The sequence below is a fragment of the Chiloscyllium plagiosum genome, unplaced genomic scaffold, assembly GCF_037043375.1.
Source record: "Chiloscyllium plagiosum isolate Xiang-an unplaced genomic scaffold, Cpla_swu_hap1 HiC_scaffold_53X, whole genome shotgun sequence".
Taxonomy (NCBI): Eukaryota; Metazoa; Chordata; class Chondrichthyes; order Orectolobiformes; family Hemiscylliidae; genus Chiloscyllium; species Chiloscyllium plagiosum.
The window spans coordinates 17,752,305-17,771,363 of NW_028270191.1; the positions used below are offsets into that span (position 1 = coordinate 17,752,305).

General features: G+C 40.8%; 1 protein-coding gene across 2 annotated transcripts; it reads left to right on the forward strand.

Annotated features, from left to right (window-relative positions):
• The first annotated feature begins 915 nt into the window (after positions 1 to 915).
• suox (sulfite oxidase) lies at positions 916 to 18,567 on the forward strand. 2 transcript variants are annotated; one of them, XM_043681868.2, is made up of 4 exons: positions 916 to 940; positions 5,166 to 5,229; positions 14,091 to 14,283; positions 14,763 to 18,567. In XM_043681868.2, the coding sequence occupies exons 1-4, from the start codon at positions 916 to 918 to the stop codon at positions 16,248 to 16,250; spliced, it is 1,770 nt and encodes a 589-aa protein (XP_043537803.1). In that variant the 3' UTR covers positions 16,251 to 18,567. The 2 variants fall into 2 exon arrangements, with proteins under 2 accessions (XP_043537803.1, XP_087841775.1); XM_087985649.1 differs by lacking the exon at positions 916 to 940 and adding an exon at positions 943 to 961.
• Positions 18,568 to 19,059: the final 492 nt, after the last annotated feature.

Sequence of the window (19,059 nt, forward strand, 5' to 3'; positions counted from 1 at the left end):
TCCATCCTACTCCGATCTATCACCCTCACCTTGACCTCTTTCCACCTATCACATTTCCAACTCCCCTCCTCCAAGTCCCTCCTCCCTACCTTTTATCTTCTCCTGCTGAACACTCTCTGCTCATTCCTGAAGAAGGGCCTGTGCCCGAAACGTCGAATCTCCTGTTCCCTGGATGCTGCCTGACCTGCTGTGCTGTTCCAGCAATAAAGTATCTATGGAAAGACAAATCAGCTAAAATTTCAGGTGGATGTCCTTCTGTCAAAACTGAGAAAAATTGAAGAGATAACATATTTTAAAGGCAATAAAAGGGCAAAAAGTGTGGCAAGTTCAGAGAGATTAAATGCCTACAGGGTTGATCATGCAAAGCAAAGAGGTCAGTAATTGGTACAAAAGATAGGTTTAGGTGAGGTGTGAATGACAGACTCATGAACAATTGCTGTAAGAAAAAGGTAAAAACAAATCTGCAAAGAAAAAGGAAACGAGTTGAAATGTTCCTCAGGCTTATGTTGAACTTCACTGAAATAGCATCGTAGCCAGAGCTCACAGGCCTCGAGTGGGAGTCAGACGGAGTATTCAAATCGCCAAAACAAAATCTGAATAAGAAAAAAAACCCGCCGGATATAATTGACAGGTCAGGCTTTCCCTCTACAAATAGCGGTAGACTAACTCAATTTTTACAGCATGTTTTTTTTTGTTCTACATTAAAATAATCTATGGGGAATACATGTATATAAACTCCTCAGACAGCCACGAACTGTCCGGGAAACAGTGCAGCTGCACATTGCTCTTCCAGTTACTGTCATCACACTCGACATCTTCTGGATCAACGCGGCTCGCGCTCAAGCCATAAATAAATAGACGTCACAGGCGCTGGCCTGATACCACGCATGCGCATGCTGCTCCCGTGTCAATCGAATGACGCGTCGTGTGGAATCGTCTGGTAAAGTGTCGTTGGGCTTGGGTGAGGGGTGGTTTCTGAGGGGATTTGAAAGTCTGAATATTTTCTTAATGATGATGCTCAAAGGTTTTTATCAAGGCAGAAGCAACGAAACATTTTAAATCACGAGTTTTTTTTTTAACGTATTTCGACTTAAACGTTAAAAGTTTTAAAGTATATTGCAATTGAACCCATTTTATTTGGCAATGTTGTCCTGAAACTTCAAACTGAGTTTAATGAGAGGGTTAAACCATTGGGCATTTTTTTTTAAAAAACCATCTTTTCTGTAAAAGAAACAACTGATCATCACGCGTGTATTCTTTTTGGAATTTCAACTTTTAATCACGAAAGTGGTTCTGAAATGTCAGGTTCACTGAGCTGATGTAGGATTCCTTGTGGTCAGTAGTGCCAAGAACAGTCATGATCTCTGCAAGCTGACACGGTGGTCTGTACCATATCCACCTCTACACTTCTGGGGCTCTGCTGTGCTATCAAATATATCTATCTATCTTTCTTTCTTTCTTTCTTTCTGCTCCAATTTCGTTAAGAAAATGAATGTAGTTTTATTTCTGGAAAATGCTATTTTCTGTATTGTTGGAAGCGATGGTTTTGATTCCCCCTTTCTTTTCTCCCCCCCCCCCCCATTCTATCTTTTCCCCTCACTGTAGCCTCCCTTTTCCAAATGCTGCTCACTTGAGGAAAAGTGTAAACCAAACCTGCAAGACTTGCATTTCTGCAGTATTTGTGACCTTGGAACATTGAAACTTACTGGCACCAAATTAGTGCAGATCCTGGAATCTGTACTACAAACAACAAATGCTGGAGGTCACAGTGGGTCAGGCAGCATCCATGGCGAGCGAGCAAGCTAAAATTAAATTGTCGAGAGTGTGGTGCTAGAAAAGCATTGCAGGTCAGGCAGCATCTGAGGAGCAGGATAATTGATTTTTTTTTTAGCAAAAGCCGTTCATCAGTAATCTTTTGCCCAAAATGTTGAATCCCCTGCTTGGATGCTATTTGACCTGCTGTGCTTTTCCAGCACCACACTCTTGACTCTATTCTCCAGCATCTGCAGTCCTCACTTTTGCCTAAAATTTAAATGGTGTTCCTCCACACTCTAGTTCTGATGAAGAGTCATCTTGACTCAAAACGTTATCTGTCTCTGTCTCTCCCCTCCCACCACCAACCCCCCACCAACCATGGATGCTGCACTGTGATTTCCAGCATTTGTTGTTTTCAATATAAGAGCCAACATAAGAAGTAGGTTACAGCTCTTTGAGCCTGCTCAACCATTCAAGATGATCATGGGTGATTTTCTGCTACAATTTCACTTTTCTGGTTGTGCCATTTGGTACGACATGGGTAAACTCCCCTGCTAATTTAAACCAGAGACACATTAAAGCTCACCTCTCCTTGTAATCTGTAAAAGTATGAGGAGAATTTGATTTTTAAAAAATTGTTCATGGCATTTGAGTATCACTGACTAGGTCAGCATTTAATGTCTATCCAAGTATCAAATGCATTGTGTGGGTCTGAAGTCACAGGCCAGACCAGGTAAGGTTTCCTTCATGAAAGAGCATTAGCAAAGTAGATGGGCTTTTATGCTTTTTATTCCAGCTTTTACTGAATTCAGTCTACCACAGTGGATGGATACTAAAGGGGTTGTGGAGTATAATAATTCAAGAGTGAGATGTTTTCATATCTCAAAGAATTAAGGGATATGTTATAAAGTTGCAGGTGTGTACTGTACCTTTAAGAGAGAGAGTGAAAGCTGGCAAGGACTTTACAAGCACAGTGTGCTGAAAAATTTAAAAATGTAACATTTGGCTGTGAAACAAATAGCTGAGCAGAGTTGTTATGGTACACAACAAATTTGAATTTGGCCAGTTTAAATTATGCCCCAAGAAACCAAATTCCAATCAAATTTTGTTTTGATGACATCAAACCAGTAAAATTCAATGAGCCAATCCGATGTTTTGGAGTTAAAAAAAATTGGGCATTTTGAACAGTTAGCCAGAGTGGAAAAGAGCACCAACAAACTGACTGCAGACATGCTCTCTGAAAGGTACCTGTTCATATGAAATCTGTGCAGCAGAAGACTGAAGAAAAGACCCAGGAAAAATCTACAGAGGAAAATAAACACCTGACTGGTTTTTGAAAATTGATTTTTTTTTTTTAAAAGTTAATCGGGGGTTTTATTGGATCAGTATAGTGTTGTAGAGTGGGAGGTAGACAAATTGATCGGACAAAGGAGGATTACAGTGTAGATAGTTCGTTTTTTTTTCTTGGAGTTAAAGAATAAATTAGAGACCAGTGAGCCTTACTTCGGTTGTGGGTAAATGTGTGAAAAGGGTTAAGGAGATAGGATTTATAATCATCTGGAAATAGAGATGTTTAGAGATAGTCAACGCAGTTTAGTGAAGGGTAGGTCGTGCCTCACAAACCTTGGAGTACTTTGGGAAGGTGACCAAACAGGTGGATGAGGGTAAAGCGGTTGATGTGGTGTGTATGGATTTCAGTAAAGCATTTGATAAGATTCCCCATGATAAGCCCATTGCACAAAATACAGAGGCGTGGGATTGAGGGTGATTTAGTGGTTTGGATCAGGAGTTGGCTAGTTGAAAGAAGACAGAGGGTGGTGGTTGATGGGAAATGTTCATCCTGGAGTTCAGTTACTAGTGGGGTACTGCAAGGATCTGTTTTGGGTCCACTGTTTGTCGTTTTTATAAATTACCTGGTTGAGGGCATAGAAGGATGGGTTAGTAAATTTGCAGATGACACTAAGGTTGGTGGAGTTGTGGATAGTGCCGAAGGATGTTGCAGGTTACAGAGGACATGGATAAGCTGCAGGGCTGGGCTGTGAGGTGGCAAATGGATTTTAATGTGGAAAAGTGTGAGGTGATTCACTTTGGAAGAAGTAACGGGAATGCAGAGTACTGGGCTAATGGTAAGATTCTCAGTAGTGTAGATGAGCAGAGAGATCTCAGTGTCCAGGTACATAGATCCCTGAAAGTTGCCACCAAGGTTGATAGGGTTGTTCAGAAGGTGTGTTAGTTTTTATTGATAGAGGGATCGAGTTTCGGAACCATGAAGTTATACTGCAGCTGTACAAAACTCTGGCGCGGCCGCACTTGGAGTATTGCATGCAGGTCTGGTCACCGCATTATAGGAAGGATAAGGTAGCTGAGAGTGCGATAGGTAGGTGAAGGTGGGGATGATAGTGGTAGGTCGGAGAGGTGGGTGGAACGGATAGTTGGGAAGGAAGATGGACAGGTCATGAGGGCAGTGCCAAGTTGGAAGGTTGGAACTGGGGATAAGGTGGGGGGAGGAGAAATGAGGAAACTGGTGAAATCCACGTTGATGCCGTAGAGTTGGAGGGTCCCAAGGTGGAAGATGACGCGTTCTTCCTCCAGGTGTCGGGTGATTAGGGAGTGGCGATGGGATCAAGGGTGGGTAACAGACCGGCTTGGGGTGTCCAGGTGGGTGGGGTGTGTTGGAGGTGGGAGAAGGGGTCCTCAGAAGGTGGGTGGGAGTCTTGGTGGAAAAAGTAAGCCTGGAGGTGGCAGAAGAGGTGTTTAATGTCACAACATGTGTCGAATTCATTGATCCAAGAGCAGAGGGGGGATGAAGGTAAGGCCTCTGCTGAGGACTGATCGTTCTTCCTCAGCTCCCTCATCTACACAGATTTCGTCAATTTGCCCTTCACTATCTTGGAATACCTGGGCTGCACAGGTCTCGCTAACCCTACACTGTTATTCTGAATCTGCACTGTTAATACTACAGTGACCTCTGGAACCCCGGGTCAGCCTCTGGCTCATAATCAACTCAGTCTCTACTGGCCAAACCATGCAGCCACTGACTATTTGTTCCTCAAATAGTCACTGGAGCCACTGGTTTTCCATAACTGTTTCTGAGCCTGAACATTGCTTCCATCAATTCTTTCCATCCATACCTAGAAATCAACTTCATACTTTTCACTTTGAAATCATCCAGGCCATGCCTCTAAACTTTACTACATCAAAGTATTAAACTCCCGAATAAGGTGATTTACAAGTGGAACTTTGATGTTTCTCTTGCATGAAGGATTGGAGCATGACTCAAGCTTTTGGAGTTGGACTTCAGCAAGGAATCTCATTGGGGGTGGATAGTTACAATGGAGATAGATTGAAACATGAAATACAGAATAATTAAAACCTGATCTAAAAAAATATATTTTTCTCTTTTTTTTCAGGTGCAGTGATGTCATTCCTTCATTGTACACGATCTGCTTTGAATATCTGGCAAATGCAAAGCAGGTACTGGTAATTCCATCGTTTGGTTATTTTACACGTAATGCATTGATTTGGCTGTTGTAAAATAATTCATTTTAATAAGGGCTTTACCCCACATACTCTTGGGGAAAATAGTATGAGCTTTGTCTCTGATGACACTGCAGAATCATTGTCAGAGGTGCTGTTTTCAGTTAAAATGCACACCTCTGTCTGCCCTTCAAGAGAATGTTGAAAGTTTTTTGCAGAATAGCTCAGGAGTTATTCCTGGTATATATTTCCTAATCAACCAGTTCAGACGTGTTATGACACATCTCTGAACCCAGGCCTTCAGGCTCAGAGGTAGGGACACTATCACTGCACTGCATGAGCCCTCTGGTAGATATTTTCTAATCAAACCTATTAGAGATGTTATGACACATGGGGTAGATGGGGCTTGAACCTGGACCTCTTGGCCCAGAGGTAGGCACAATACCACTACACCACAAAAGCCTCCTAAAGAACTGGGCCTCTGAATTACCAGCCCAGTAACATTACAATTGCACCATTCCCTCCCCTAAAACAAAAATTGGCTTCCTAGGATAGAAGTTAGGCTGATGGGTTTTCTAATAAATTTGTTCAGAGATGTTATGGTAGACCTCTGAAGCAGGTGGGATTTAAACCTGGGGCTCCTGGCTCAAAGGTGGGGATCGACAACTGCACCACAAAAGCCCCTTTTTGCAGAAATAGAAGTTTCATCCATAAATGCTATCAAATACCACCTTAACTTTCTAGTTTATTTTTAATCCACCTATTCAGATATGGCATGATACCTCTGGGCCAGGTGAAACTTGAATCCAGATCTTCAGGCACAGAGATAGGGACACTACCACTGTTCTACATGAACCTTTAGCAGACAAGACTCTTCCCTCTAGATACTTCAAATCAATCTGTTTAGATGTGTTATGACACACCTCTGGAGCAGATAGGACATGAACCTTGGCCTCTGGCCCACAGGTAGAGACACTACCACTATACCTCAGAGCCCAAAGATTTTTCCATTCCTGATGAAATTAGTTCAGATAAGCATTTCTTCTCTAGCAGGCAAGCATTCCAATCCAATTCTGAGGAGCCACCTGGCTTGTCAGGTTTCACGTACCTATTACAGTGATTCTGTGGTAGTTATTTTAATCAACCTATTCAGACATGTTTTGACACCTCCAGGAAAGTGGGACTTGAACCTGGACCTTTCTGGCTCAGAAGTAGGAATACTACGGTCGTACCACAAGAGCTCTTAACAGCCATCTGGTGGATATTCTAATCCAGCTGTTCAAAGATGTTATGACACAATTCTGGAGTGGTGGGGCTTGAACATAGTGTCTCTATCTCTGAGCCAGGGGACCTATCTCTGCACCACAAGTGCCTCTTAGTAACTAAGTTAAAAGTTCACCATTTGTCATGGTGAATCCATAATGTTAGCCTGGGGAGTGTGTGGATTACTAGTACAGTGATATTATCACTACACCAACATTACCTACTCAATGTTATTTATGGCTATTTATTTGTCTTGGCACAAATGTTTTCTAATCAACCTGTTCAGGTATTATTGCACACCTCTAGAGCAGTTGGGACTTGAACCTGGGCCTTCTGGCTCAGTTAGGTACACTACACTGGCTAAAACTAAAATTACATTTTAAAGCATAAACCATGAGCTATATATTCATAACAAATGCAACAGTGACTACATTTCAAAAGTATTTCATTGTTTGTTTAATTTATTTCATTGGTGGTCCCTCACAGACCATAATGATTCTCTTCCACTCTTGGGGCGAATCCGTAGGTGACTGTACGGTCCAATGTGTTTTGCACAGACTATTACACTTTGGGTAGAAGGTGGTTGTCGGAAGAGCTGAGGGGAGGGGAGGGGAGGGGAGGGGTGTTGGTGTGGCAGTGCACTCCTTATGCTATTGATTGTGAAGTACTTTGGCAGTCAGAAAGAAGATATAGAAGTATAAATTTTTGACATAGTTTGGCCAAAGAGGAAATGTCCATCAATGCCTGGAAGTGTCCTATCATTTTGAGGCTGTGGCCTTGAAGGTAATAACACATTAGAAGTTTTTCAGAGTTTTGACAATAAATTGAACAAATATTTTAAATTTAATGGTTCAGTTATATTTGCAATAGCATGGGAGGTAGTTTTGATTATACAGATTTTATAGCAGGAAAGCATGAATAATACTAAATAGACAGCAATGTAAATATAACAGTTTTAAAAACTTTGCCTGTGACATGAAATTAGGAGAATAGGACATGTAAAACCAGGTGTTTTATATTTTATTGAGTTACAAATGCCAGTCTGAGAGATATGTACAGAAGGTTTTTTAAAATTCAAAATAATATTGTCATCCTTTGGATGACTGAAGTGAGATTTTAGGATCATATTTGTTCACTGCATATATAAATGATCTGAACTTGTTACTTGAGGGAACAATATGAAAGGTTGCTTTTAATGCCAAATGAGGATTGAGCATGGAAAAGGATAACAAAGGTTCTAAAAAAGAGTGGCATGTAATGCGAAATAATATTCGGAAGGAAGCTAAGGAAATATACTTTTAAGTAGAGGTGCAGATGTAGAGATACATGGGTACTTAAAGGTTATATCACAAGTAAATATAGTCAGAAATAGCAAATTGGATCTGGGGTTTTATTTGTAGATGTCAATCGCTAAGCAGCTCCTTGTGATCTGCAAGTGATATTGAGCTTCTAAAAGTTCAATTGGGCCATGGTGGAATATTGTGTGCAGGTTTGGATGCCTATTCTCACTGTAGGCAAGATAAACAATGGAACATTTGCAATATCCATTTGGATTTAGCAATGTCGGGTGATGAGAGAAGTTGAGGCTTTTTTTTGAGGTGACTTGATTGAAACCTCTGTTATGTACATTTGTGCAAATAGCTTTAGATTTTGGATTTTCTTCATTTGGTCAGTGATGTTGTGAGAGAAAGTTAAGGTAATAGCAAAATTTGAATAGACAGTTCAAAACAGAAATTATCATGGAGTATTTTAATCTACATATTGATTGGTGAAACCAAGTTAGTCAAGGCAGCCTTGACGAGTTCATAGAATGTATCTGCAATAGGTTCCATTGCATACTCTGAAACTGAGATAGCAAGCTATCCTAGATCTGATCCTGTGTAATGAGACAGGAATATTTAATTATCTCCCAGATAGGGATCCTCTCAGAAGAAGCGATCACAGTATGGTTGAATTTAAAATATAAATGGAAAGTAAGAAGGTAAAATCCAATACCAGTGTCTTGTGCTTCAACAAAGGAAACTACAATGGGATGAGGGGAGGAGTTGGCTAAAGTAGACTAGGAGCAAAGACTATATGGTGGGATAGTGGAGGAATTTCAAAGGATTTTTCACAGTGCTCAGCAAAAGTATACATTTTGTGAAAAAGAAGAACTGTAGGAAAAGGGTTAATCAGCTGTGGATTGGAATGGGACGATTGGGCACCGGCGATTTGGCGCTAGCCCATTTGGCGGCGGATGTTTTGGCGCTAGGGAAAAAATGTTGATTAATTCATCATCATTCAAAGGTAGAACTTTAAAAAGTCTTAACTGTAACTTTATTGAAAATTAAAAACATTAAATCTGTTAATCACTAAAAACTGTAACGTACATTTACAAATAAAGAAATGTTCTTAACGCCAAAACGTCTGTTGCCAAATGGGCTGGCGCCAAAATAGGTTTGGAGCCTAAACTGCCATGCCAAAACTCCGGCGCCCAAACGGCTGCACCAAAACGTACCAAACCGGCTGTGGATAACTAAGGAAATGAAAGCTAATGCATATAAAGTGACAAAGATTAGTGGGGAAACTGGAAGATTGAGAAATCTTAAGGTCAACAGAGCCACAAAAAGCTAAAAAGTAAGGTAAGATGGATTATGAGAGTGAACTAACTCAGATTATAAAAACAGATAGCAAAAGTTTTTACAAATGTGTAAAATTTAAAAAGAATGGCTAAGGTAAACATTGGTCCTCTGTAGGATGAGAAGGGAGATTTAATAATGGCAAATGAAGAAATGGCTGAGGCATTAAACCGGTATTTTGTGTCGGTCTTCACAGTGGAAGACACAAATAACGTGCCAATAATTGATGACAAGGAGGCTATGGCAGATGAGAACCTAGAAACTATGGTCACGAAAGAGGTAGTGTTGGGCTAAAGGTAGACTAGTCTCTTGGCTCTGATAAAATGCATCCAGAGTACTGAAAGAGATGGCGGGGGAAATAGCAAATGCATTCATGGTAATTTGCCAAAATTCGTTGGACTTGGGGCAGTTCGAGCAGTTTGGGAAAACAGCAAATGTGATTTCACTGTTTAAAAAAGGGGATAGATCACCAGGCAGGTAATTATAGGCCTGTTAGCTTAACTTCTATAGAGGGGAAAATTCTTGAATTTATAATCGAGGGGAAAAAAATGAAATATTTGGTTAGAAATTGGGAAGTGGTGATGGCCTAGTGATATTTATGACTGGACTGTTAATTCAGAGACCCAGATAATGGTCCGGGGACCCGGTTTCAAATCCCACCAAGGCATATGGTGGAATTTGAATTCAATTAATATCTGAAGTTAGGAATCTAATAATGATCGTGAATCAATTGTCAATTGACAGAAAAACCCATCTGGTTCATTTAATGTCCTTTTTAAGGAAGGAAACTGCCATCCTTAACTGGTCTGAAATTCATGTGACTCCTGACCCACAGCATAATGGTTGACTCTTAACTGCCCTCAGGGCAATTAGGGATCAGCAATAAATTCCCGCATCCCGTGAATCAATAAAGAATAAATAAATTGTCCCTTTGGGCTGCATGGGTTCATAAAAGGCAGGTCATATTTAACTAATTTACTGGAATTCTTTGAGGGCATTACAAGCACAGTGGACAACAGGGATGTGGATGTGGTGTATCTGGATTTCCAAAAGGCATTCGAGAAGGTGCCGCACAAAAGGCTGCATAAGATAAAGGTGCATGACATTACAGGTAATGTATTAGCATGAATAGAATATTTCTAACTAACAGAAAGCAAAGAGAGCGTGTTAATTTGTGTTTTTTCTGGTTATTGATCAGTGGGGCCGCAATTGTTTACAATTTGCGTAGAGAATTTAAAGAGATGGAACGGACCAAACCAAACCCCCAAATGTATCAAGGAGATAGCTTAGACCCTAATTTTTATCATCTTTAAAGGCAAGTGTAAGGCGCTGTGTTCCTGATATGATTTAATTGGTTAGCTTTAAGCAAAACACAGTTTATTCTTACCCTAGAGTTAATACAAACCAAAGAAAGAAGAATTGGTATAACTTTTAACTCTACTGGGAAACTTAACAGGATAACAGATTAACTACTAAACAGCAATGTTCCAACACCCCCTTGGTAAAGGCAAATTTGGTAAAATAGATTGTCTCAAAAGTGATTCTGGCAGCAGAGAGAATTTCAGGTTCTTGCTGTGTCTGACAAAAATGTAAAGATTCCACTGCCAACTTCAAACCCCAACAACTGCTGAAAACTAAACGAAAACCCTGGTTCTGTGGATGCCTTGCTGTACCCATTCATGTTGCTTCTATTGTTCCAACTTAACAAAAAAAACCTCTCGCCCTCACAAACTGTTCACTTTATTGGCTTCAAATAAATACATCTGTCTTTTTGAAGGGAGGTCTTAAGACAAATTACACTTCTTAAAGCCATAGTGTCGACAGTGACGTTTGGACAGAATATAAACAAATATCAAAGAATTACTTTAATTTTGTCCTCCTTATTAACTTAAGAAAAAAGCTAACTAGAAATGTAAAAGTAGTAAGTTTGTCGAGAGATTTAAAAAAGAAAAGAACTAACTAAGTGAGCATTAATCTTGTAGAAATTGAGTGTGGGGAATTAATAATGGAAAGTAAGGAGATGGCTGATGAACTTTGCATTGGTCATCACTATAGAAAATATAAGTAACATCCCAGGAATAGCTGTAATTCAGGAAATGGAAAGGAGGTAGGAACTTAAGAAAATTTACAATCACCAGGGAAGTGGTACTGAGCAAATTGATGGAGTTGTGGGCTGACGAGTCCTCGATCCTGATTGATGTCTTTCATTTGAAAGAAGTGGCTAGTAAAATAGTTGATTTGTGTTGGTTTTAATTTTCCAGACTCCCTTGATTTGAGAAAGATTCCAAATCTAATGATTAGCTAATGAATTCAACTCATTTATTGGGAATAGTAAAAGCAGTACACTACGTACCAGTTAGCTTAACATCTGTCGTAAGCGTCAGCATATCAGATAGTGTGGTGGCTCAGTGGTTAGCACTGCTCACAGCGTCAGGGACCTAGGTTCGATTCCACCCTCTGGCGACGGTATGGAGTTTGCACTTTCTCCCTGTGTCACCATGGGTTTCAAAAGATGTGAAGGTTAGGTGGATTGGCCATGTGAAATAGCCCGTAATGGCCAAGGATGTGTAGGTTTGGTGGATTAGCTGTGGGGAAAATGCAGGTTTACAAGGATAGGGTAGGGGATTGGAATGTTCTTCAGAGGGTCTGTGTGGACTCAACGGGTCAAATGGCCTGCTCCCACACTGTAGGAATTCTATGATTTTTCCCTATTTATAGAGACATTATAGAGGGGCATTTAAAAAAAAAATCAAGATAATCAGACAGAACAACGTGATTTTTTGAAACTGCAATCATGATTAACCAATTTACTAGAGTTCTTTTGAGGAAGTAGCCTGCTTTGGATAAAGGGGAACCAGTGGATATACGTAAGTTTTCAGAAGGCATTTGGTAAGGTGCCACATCAAATTATTGATGTGGAAAGTAAAAGCTCATGGTGTTGGGGAGAACTTATTGTTATGGATAGTCTATTGCCTGGCTGTCGGAAACAGAAGGCATAAATGGCCCATTTTCTGGTTTGTCCAGTGTGCCACTGGATCAGTGCTGGGGCCTCAACATTTAACAGTTTATATAAATGACTTGGGTGAAGAGATTTAAGGGTACGGTCACTAAATTCACTTGTGACACAAAGACAGGCAAGAAAATAAATTGTGATGACACATTGCTACGAAGGAAGTGGGCAGCGATGTGACAAATGGAGTATAATGTGGAAAAATGTAAAATAGCCCATTTTGACAGGAAGAATTTAAAAAAGCATTATCTAAATGGTGTGAGATTGCAGAGCTCTGTCGTGCAGAGGAATCTGAATGTCCTAATACATTAATCACAGAAGGATAGGACGTAGTATGCAAGTATGAGGAAAGCTTATAGAATGTTGTCACTTATTGTGAGGGGAATTGAATACAAAAGTTGCAAGACCATGCTTCAGTTATACAGGGTGAGACCCCATCTGTAATAGTGTACAGTATTGGTCCCCTTTATTTAAGGAAGGATGGTGGATGTGCATTGGAAGCAGTTCGAAAAATATTTATGACAAGTGCCTGGAATAGGCGGGTTGTCTTGTAAGGAATGTAGGGACAAGCTCGGTCTGCATCTGTTCAGTAGACTAAGGAGCAACTTGAGTGAAATACGTAAGATCCTGAGGGGTCTTGACAGGGTGCATGTGGAAAGGATGTTTCCTTTTGTGGGAAATTCTAGAACTAGAGATCATTGTTCCAAAATAAGGAATTGCCATTTTCGGCATGAGAATTTTTTTCGCTGATCAAGTCTTTGGAACTGTTTGTTTTCACTGTCTTTTGAAGAAGAATCTAAATATTTTTAAAGGCAGGATGGATAGAGTTTTGCTCAGCAAGAAGGTGAAAAGTTGTCAGAGGTAGGTGGGAATGTGAAGTGATCAGATCAGTCATGATCTTATTCCATGGTGAGCAGGCTTGAGGGGCCCCTTGGTGTACCCATCTCCAAATCTGTATGTATGTAACTAGAGTAAGATATAAGTTCAAATTTAGGGGACTCTTTTGAGGAAGTTTAACCAGGTGGGCTAGTTGAAGGGAATGATGTGGCAGACGCTCAATCTTAGTGACAAGGAAGCCCATGAGCTTCCTGCATTTGCTGGAGTTGCGGGTGAAGGCTACAAGGAAGAGGGAATTAAGAAAATTACTTACCATGAAGGAAAGTGTCACCTTTGCCTGGAATGCAGTGAGCAATTTCCACAGATGAGAGCAGGACCTGACCATGTTTTTAAGTGGTCTGATCAAATCTGGCTGTGGATGGCTAAACCAATTACCTACGTGTTCTTTAAAAGTCGTCATCTTTGGAATTAAGGGAATGCAGATGAGGGCCGTATCAGGGTAATGACCAGGGCAAGAGAAAGTAGTTGTTTTATTGATAACTTGAACATCAAAGGAGGAGTTAAGAATGCATTTGCATAAATTGTGGCTGCAGTAACGTGGTGAATAGAGGGCTAAATGCAAGATGGTTTAGAGTTGGTGAGTAAATTTGGGGGATAACATTTTCCCAGGGAGGCAGGGTTGAGATGTGATTGGGGATGTGGGTATTAAATGATAAAAGAAAGTAATCAGAGATTGACTAATCTCTAATTGATAAACTGTCTTTGGACCATTAAGTTCAGTCCTCGGGATTATTTGTGCAGTAACATTAATCCCCATGCTACCATGTCCAATATGATCCCCCCATTTTTTTTAACTCTACATTCAAGAAATTATTGATCCTGATGTGATAACTGAACTCAACTGAACGTTGTCATTGCACTCATTGTTCGAGATCTGGACACCTTGGCTTTGTCACTCAGTAATGCTTACCATTCAGCAAGTTAAATAGTGTGGAGGCATGAACCTGCAATTTGGTTAAGTAAGTCTTAAATACTGGCTCCTGCAGGATGATAGGAACATATTGCAATTTGAAATTGAATGTATCAAGCTGTGCACTTTTTCTTTTTTCCATTCCTGCTTCCTTTTTCAGAGTACGGATAGAGACCTCTGCACTACTTCTGCAGGCCTGTTCAGGATGCGGCTTCGCACGATGGAAGAATACAGCTGCCAACGGTGGCAGAAGTATGGGCTACCAATTTTCTAACACTGGATGGAGACAGTTGGTTGTAGGGGTCCTGGCGGGTACAGGTGCTGTCCTAGTTTATGGCTTGCATAGACAGCAGGTATGAGGGAATACCTATTGCATCTTTATTAACAGCTTTATAATAGCTTTGCTCAGTACGTGTAATAATTTTTGTTTTTAAATTATATATCTTATTCCTTAAAGACCATCTCTTGACAGATCTTTGCTGATGCTAACTCTCACTTCAACACTTCATTTTCTCCTGAGGATTCTGGCATGTGCAGTGCATTCCAATGAGCATGGCGATCATAGTACTTTGCCGAAGTGGCTAATATTTGAGTATAGATCTTGAACATGAGTGTCAGTGGTGATGGTAACTGAGGATAATGCTGTACTTGCCCAACTTACACTTCAGCATCTGGACTACAGTCAGGAATGGGAACTTCAGCTGATTCATTCTGCCCAAATCCATCAGTTGCAGTGCTGCCTCTGAGCTTCAACTGATGAGCGAAAGTCTGAGTTTGAGGATTTTCTTTTCCCATGAGCTATAGTCTTATAGTCTTTTATTTTGTCTTCTAGGTGCAGCAAGCAGAGCCTAAAACTACCACAGAATTGACCAGCCAAACTGTGTCAGCATTGGGCAATGAGGTGAAACCAACTAACTCAATCTATACCAGGCAGGATGTTGCCAAACATAAATCTCTTGCAGATGGGGTATGGGTCACCTATAAAACTAGTGTGTATGATATTACAAAGTTTGTGGACCTACATCCCGGAGGGGATAAGATCATGCTTGCTGCTGGTGGTGCCATTGAACCATTCTGGGCAATGTATGCAGTCCACAATCAAGAACATGTTTACTCCATACTTGAAGAGTACAGAATTGGAGAGCTGAGCCCAGAAGATCAAAAGCAGGCAATCATGGATGTGGATGATCCTTATGGAAATGAACCCCTGAGACACCCTGTTTTGAAGGTGAATAGCTTAAAGCCATTTAATGCAGAACCACCAGTAGAACTCCTGTCTGAAAATTACATTACCCCAAATGAAATTTTCTTCAAACGAAATCATTTGCCTGTACCAGAAGTTGATCCAAAAACGTACCGTTTGCAGGTTATAGGAGAGGGACTGAAGTCCATCCAACTAACTCTTGATGATCTCAAGACCAAGTTTCCAAAGCACACAATAACTGCTACATTGCAATGTGCAGGGAATCGGCGCTCTGAAATGAATGCTGTGCGTCAGGTAAAGGGACTGAATTGGGGGATGGCAGCTATTGGTAATGCTACCTGGAGAGGGGTCAAGCTTTCTGATGTCCTTAAGTATGCAGGGCTACCAGAGAACACAAATGCCAAGCATGTCCAATTTGAGGGACTTGATAAAGACCTGACCGGGATCCCCTATGGGGCCTCTATTTCCATTCGCAAGGCATTGGCTAAAGATGGTGATGTGCTACTTGCATATGAAATGAATGGTGAAGATCTATCCAGGGATCACGGCTTTCCCCTGCGTGTCATTGTGCCTGGAGTGGTTGGAGCACGCAATGTGAAGTGGTTGAGCAAGATCATTGTAAGTAAAGAAGAAAGCCAGAGCCATTGGCAGGTGAATGACTATAAAGGGTTTTCTCCCTCTGTAGATTGGGATACTGTTGACTTCAGTACTGCGCCAGCAATCCAAGAACTCCCCATCCAGTCTGCCATAACGACACCTTGCAATAATGATTATATCTCTGCAGACAATGAAGAGATCACGGTGAAAGGTTATGCATGGAGTGGAGGTGGCCAAGAAGTGATTCGAGTCGATGTCTCATTAGATGGTGGGAAGACTTGGAAAGTAGCTGACTTAACTGGGGAGAAGCAGGATGCCGGTCAGGCATGGGCATGGAAACTGTGGCAGCTCACTATGCCTCTGCCAAAGGGCCAGAAGAACTTGGAGATAATCTGCAAAGCTGTGGACAACAACTACAACGTGCAACCTGATACCGTTGCACCCATCTGGAATTTACGTGGTGTTTTGAATAATTCCTGGAGTCGGGTGAAAATTACAATCAAACCTAATAGTGGTTAGAATCTGGATCTGAATATCTCTGATTACAGAAGAATGTTTGGCTATATACAGTTGCCCTGTGGGATAGTTCTTGATGTCATCGCATTAACTATATATACAGTCAAGTTCTCTTAAGCCACTCTATTTGAATTACTGAGCTCAGTATTTCTCTATTCAAAATTCTTAGTGAATGCCTTCATTGCTGATTGCGTTTATTTGATTAATTTGGATTTTCTTTTTTCAAAAGAACAAAACCTCTGAATGACAAGTCTAGAGCAGATTAATGTTCAGAGATGCATCTAGAGATTTTGTAGAAACAAAAACAGAAATTGCTGGGTTCAGGTCACGTTACCTCTGCATGAATACTGCCAGACCTACTGTGCTTTCCTAACAATTTCTGTTTTTGTTTGTGATTTCTAGCCTCTGCCATTCTTTTTTTTTGTTGTTTAGGCATTTCCAGACATGGCTTAAAAAAAAAACACCAATGTAGTGGCTTCTATTTTGTATTTGAATCAATTTTCTCATTTTTGTTTGGGCATGACATAATATACTGTCATAAAGTGACCATGACTTGTTGCTTGGAGAACAAAATTTCAAAATATTTAGCTGTAGAATTTTAAGACCTGCAAGAAGTTTAAAAACACAAGTGATTTCACTTCAAATGGGATTCATTGGCAATAAAGTGCTTTTGAGTGTCCAAAGGCCGTGTGTGGCGCTAAACGTGTGTGGCGCTAAACGTGTGTGGCGCTAAACGTGTGTGGCGCTAAACGTGTGTGGCGCTAAACGTGTGTGGCGCTAAACGTGTGTGGCGCTAAACAAGTGTAACTCTGAATTGCTTTTCTTAAACTATTTTTTCCATTTTGTGATCTTTATTGCTGCATAGTCCCTTTTTTAAGCAGCTCATTTAGAGTCCTAGAGGTGTACAGCAGGGAAACCGATCCTTCGGTCCAACCCATCCATGCCAACCAGGTATCCTAACCTAATTTAGTCCCATTTGCCAGCACTTGGCCCATATCCCTCTAAACCCTTCCTATTCATATACCCATCCAGATGCCTTTTAAATGCTGTAATTGTACCAACTTCCACCACTTCCTCTGGCAGTTAATTCCATACACGTGCCATCCTCTGTGTGAAAAAAGTTGCCCCTTAGATCCCTTTTATATCTTTCCCCTCTCATTCAGGACTCCCCTACCTCAGGGAAAAGACCTTGTCTATTTATCCTATCCATGCCTCTCATGATTTTATAAACCTCTATAAGGTCACCCCTCCACCTCCGCTCCAGGGGAAACAGCCCCAGCCTGTTCAGCCGCTCCCTATAGATCAAATCCTCCAACCCTGGCAACGTTTAAAAGAAGAATGATTGAGACTAAAGCAGCTATCTTTTGGATGCGATGCTAGACTGAAACCCTGACTTGCCTCTTTCAAGTGAATATAAAAGATCAACTGGCACTACCAAAAAAGAGCTGAGACGTCCTAGCTTGTGTTTATTCCTCGACCAACATTTTACTGAAACCGATTATCTAGTCAATCCTACATTGCTATTTGCGAAGTTTTGCTGTGTACAAATTGGCTGCTCCATTTTCTACATTATAACACTGACTGCACCCGAAAATACTTCGGCCAAAGCATTTGTTTATTGAGGTCATGAAATGCAAGTTTGTTCATTCATTCTTTCCTTTCTTGAAATTTTCGTAAATTGTTAACACTTATTAAGAGTGAGCCTGAGAGAGGCTGAATTCATTCTCAAGCTGATTGTTCATAGACTATTACAACATAGAAGGATGCCATTCAGTCCACTGTGCCTGTGGTGGTTCTTTGAAAGACCTATTCAGTTAGTACTACTGCCTCTCTCTTTCCCACCGCCAACACCCCCCCCCCCCCCCCCCACACACACACACACACACACACACACACACTTTGCAAATTTTCCATTTTTCAAGTATGTACACAATTCCCTTTGGAAAGTTACCATTGAATGTCCTTCTATACTCTTGGAGGCAGAGCCTTCCAGATTGTAATTTGTCATGTTTAAATAAAAAATTATTATCCTCCCTCATTTTTTTTGCACTATTATCTTTAAATCTGTATCCTCTGGTGACTGACCATTCAGTTGTGCAATTGGGACGCAAGTTCTGTTTGTTTTCAGATCACGCTAGTCAATCCAAGTGGGATATATATATAGACATCTGTGACTGCTCAAAGCCACTGTCATGCTAAAGTGTTAATGAATTGATAGCTTGTTTGTCAAATTAAAATAAAATTGTTATTTTTCTCTTTGTATTGCTGTGCAGCTTCTGATTATGAAAAGAATGTGGTGCGCAATAAAAATCTAGCTCCATTTAAGAGGCACAGTGAATTTTTTTTTTTAAAACACTGTAATCATAGAATCCTTATAGTGTGGGTGTAGGCCATTTGGCCCATTGAGTCCATACCAACTCTCTGAAGAGTGTTCTAACCCCCTACCCTATCCCTGTATTTCCCACGGCAATTTAGAATGGCCAATCCACCTTACCTGCACATCTTTGGACTGTGGGAGGAAACCCCACAGACACTGAGAATGTGCAAACTCCACACAGTCGCCCAAGACTGGAAACAAACCCAGGTCCCTGGCAATGTGAAGCAGCAGTGTTAACCACTGAGCCACTGTGCTGTCCCTGTAATGACTTGCACCAAAGTTCCATTTTAGTATAGGACTGAGTTTGAAACCTGAACCGATTTTGGTGCCTGATTTCTGTTTTGAGTAAGTCTCCATTAGAATCTTCTTTTACCCTCCTTGGCTTATTGCCTCTGTTTTCCCTCAAGCTTTGTGTTTATTAAACATCAGTGGTTG

Bases quoted from the DNA above. Each gene is read 5' to 3' on its own strand.
- suox (XM_043681868.2), top strand. From the start codon at position 916: ATGACGCGTCGTGTGGAATCGTCTG. The intron at 941-5,165 runs GTAAAGTGTCGT...CTTTTTTTTCAG, and splicing joins GCGTCGTGTGGAATCGTCTG to GTGCAGTGATGTCATTCCTT. The intron at 14,284-14,762 runs GTATGAGGGAAT...TTTGTCTTCTAG, and splicing joins ATGGCTTGCATAGACAGCAG to GTGCAGCAAGCAGAGCCTAA.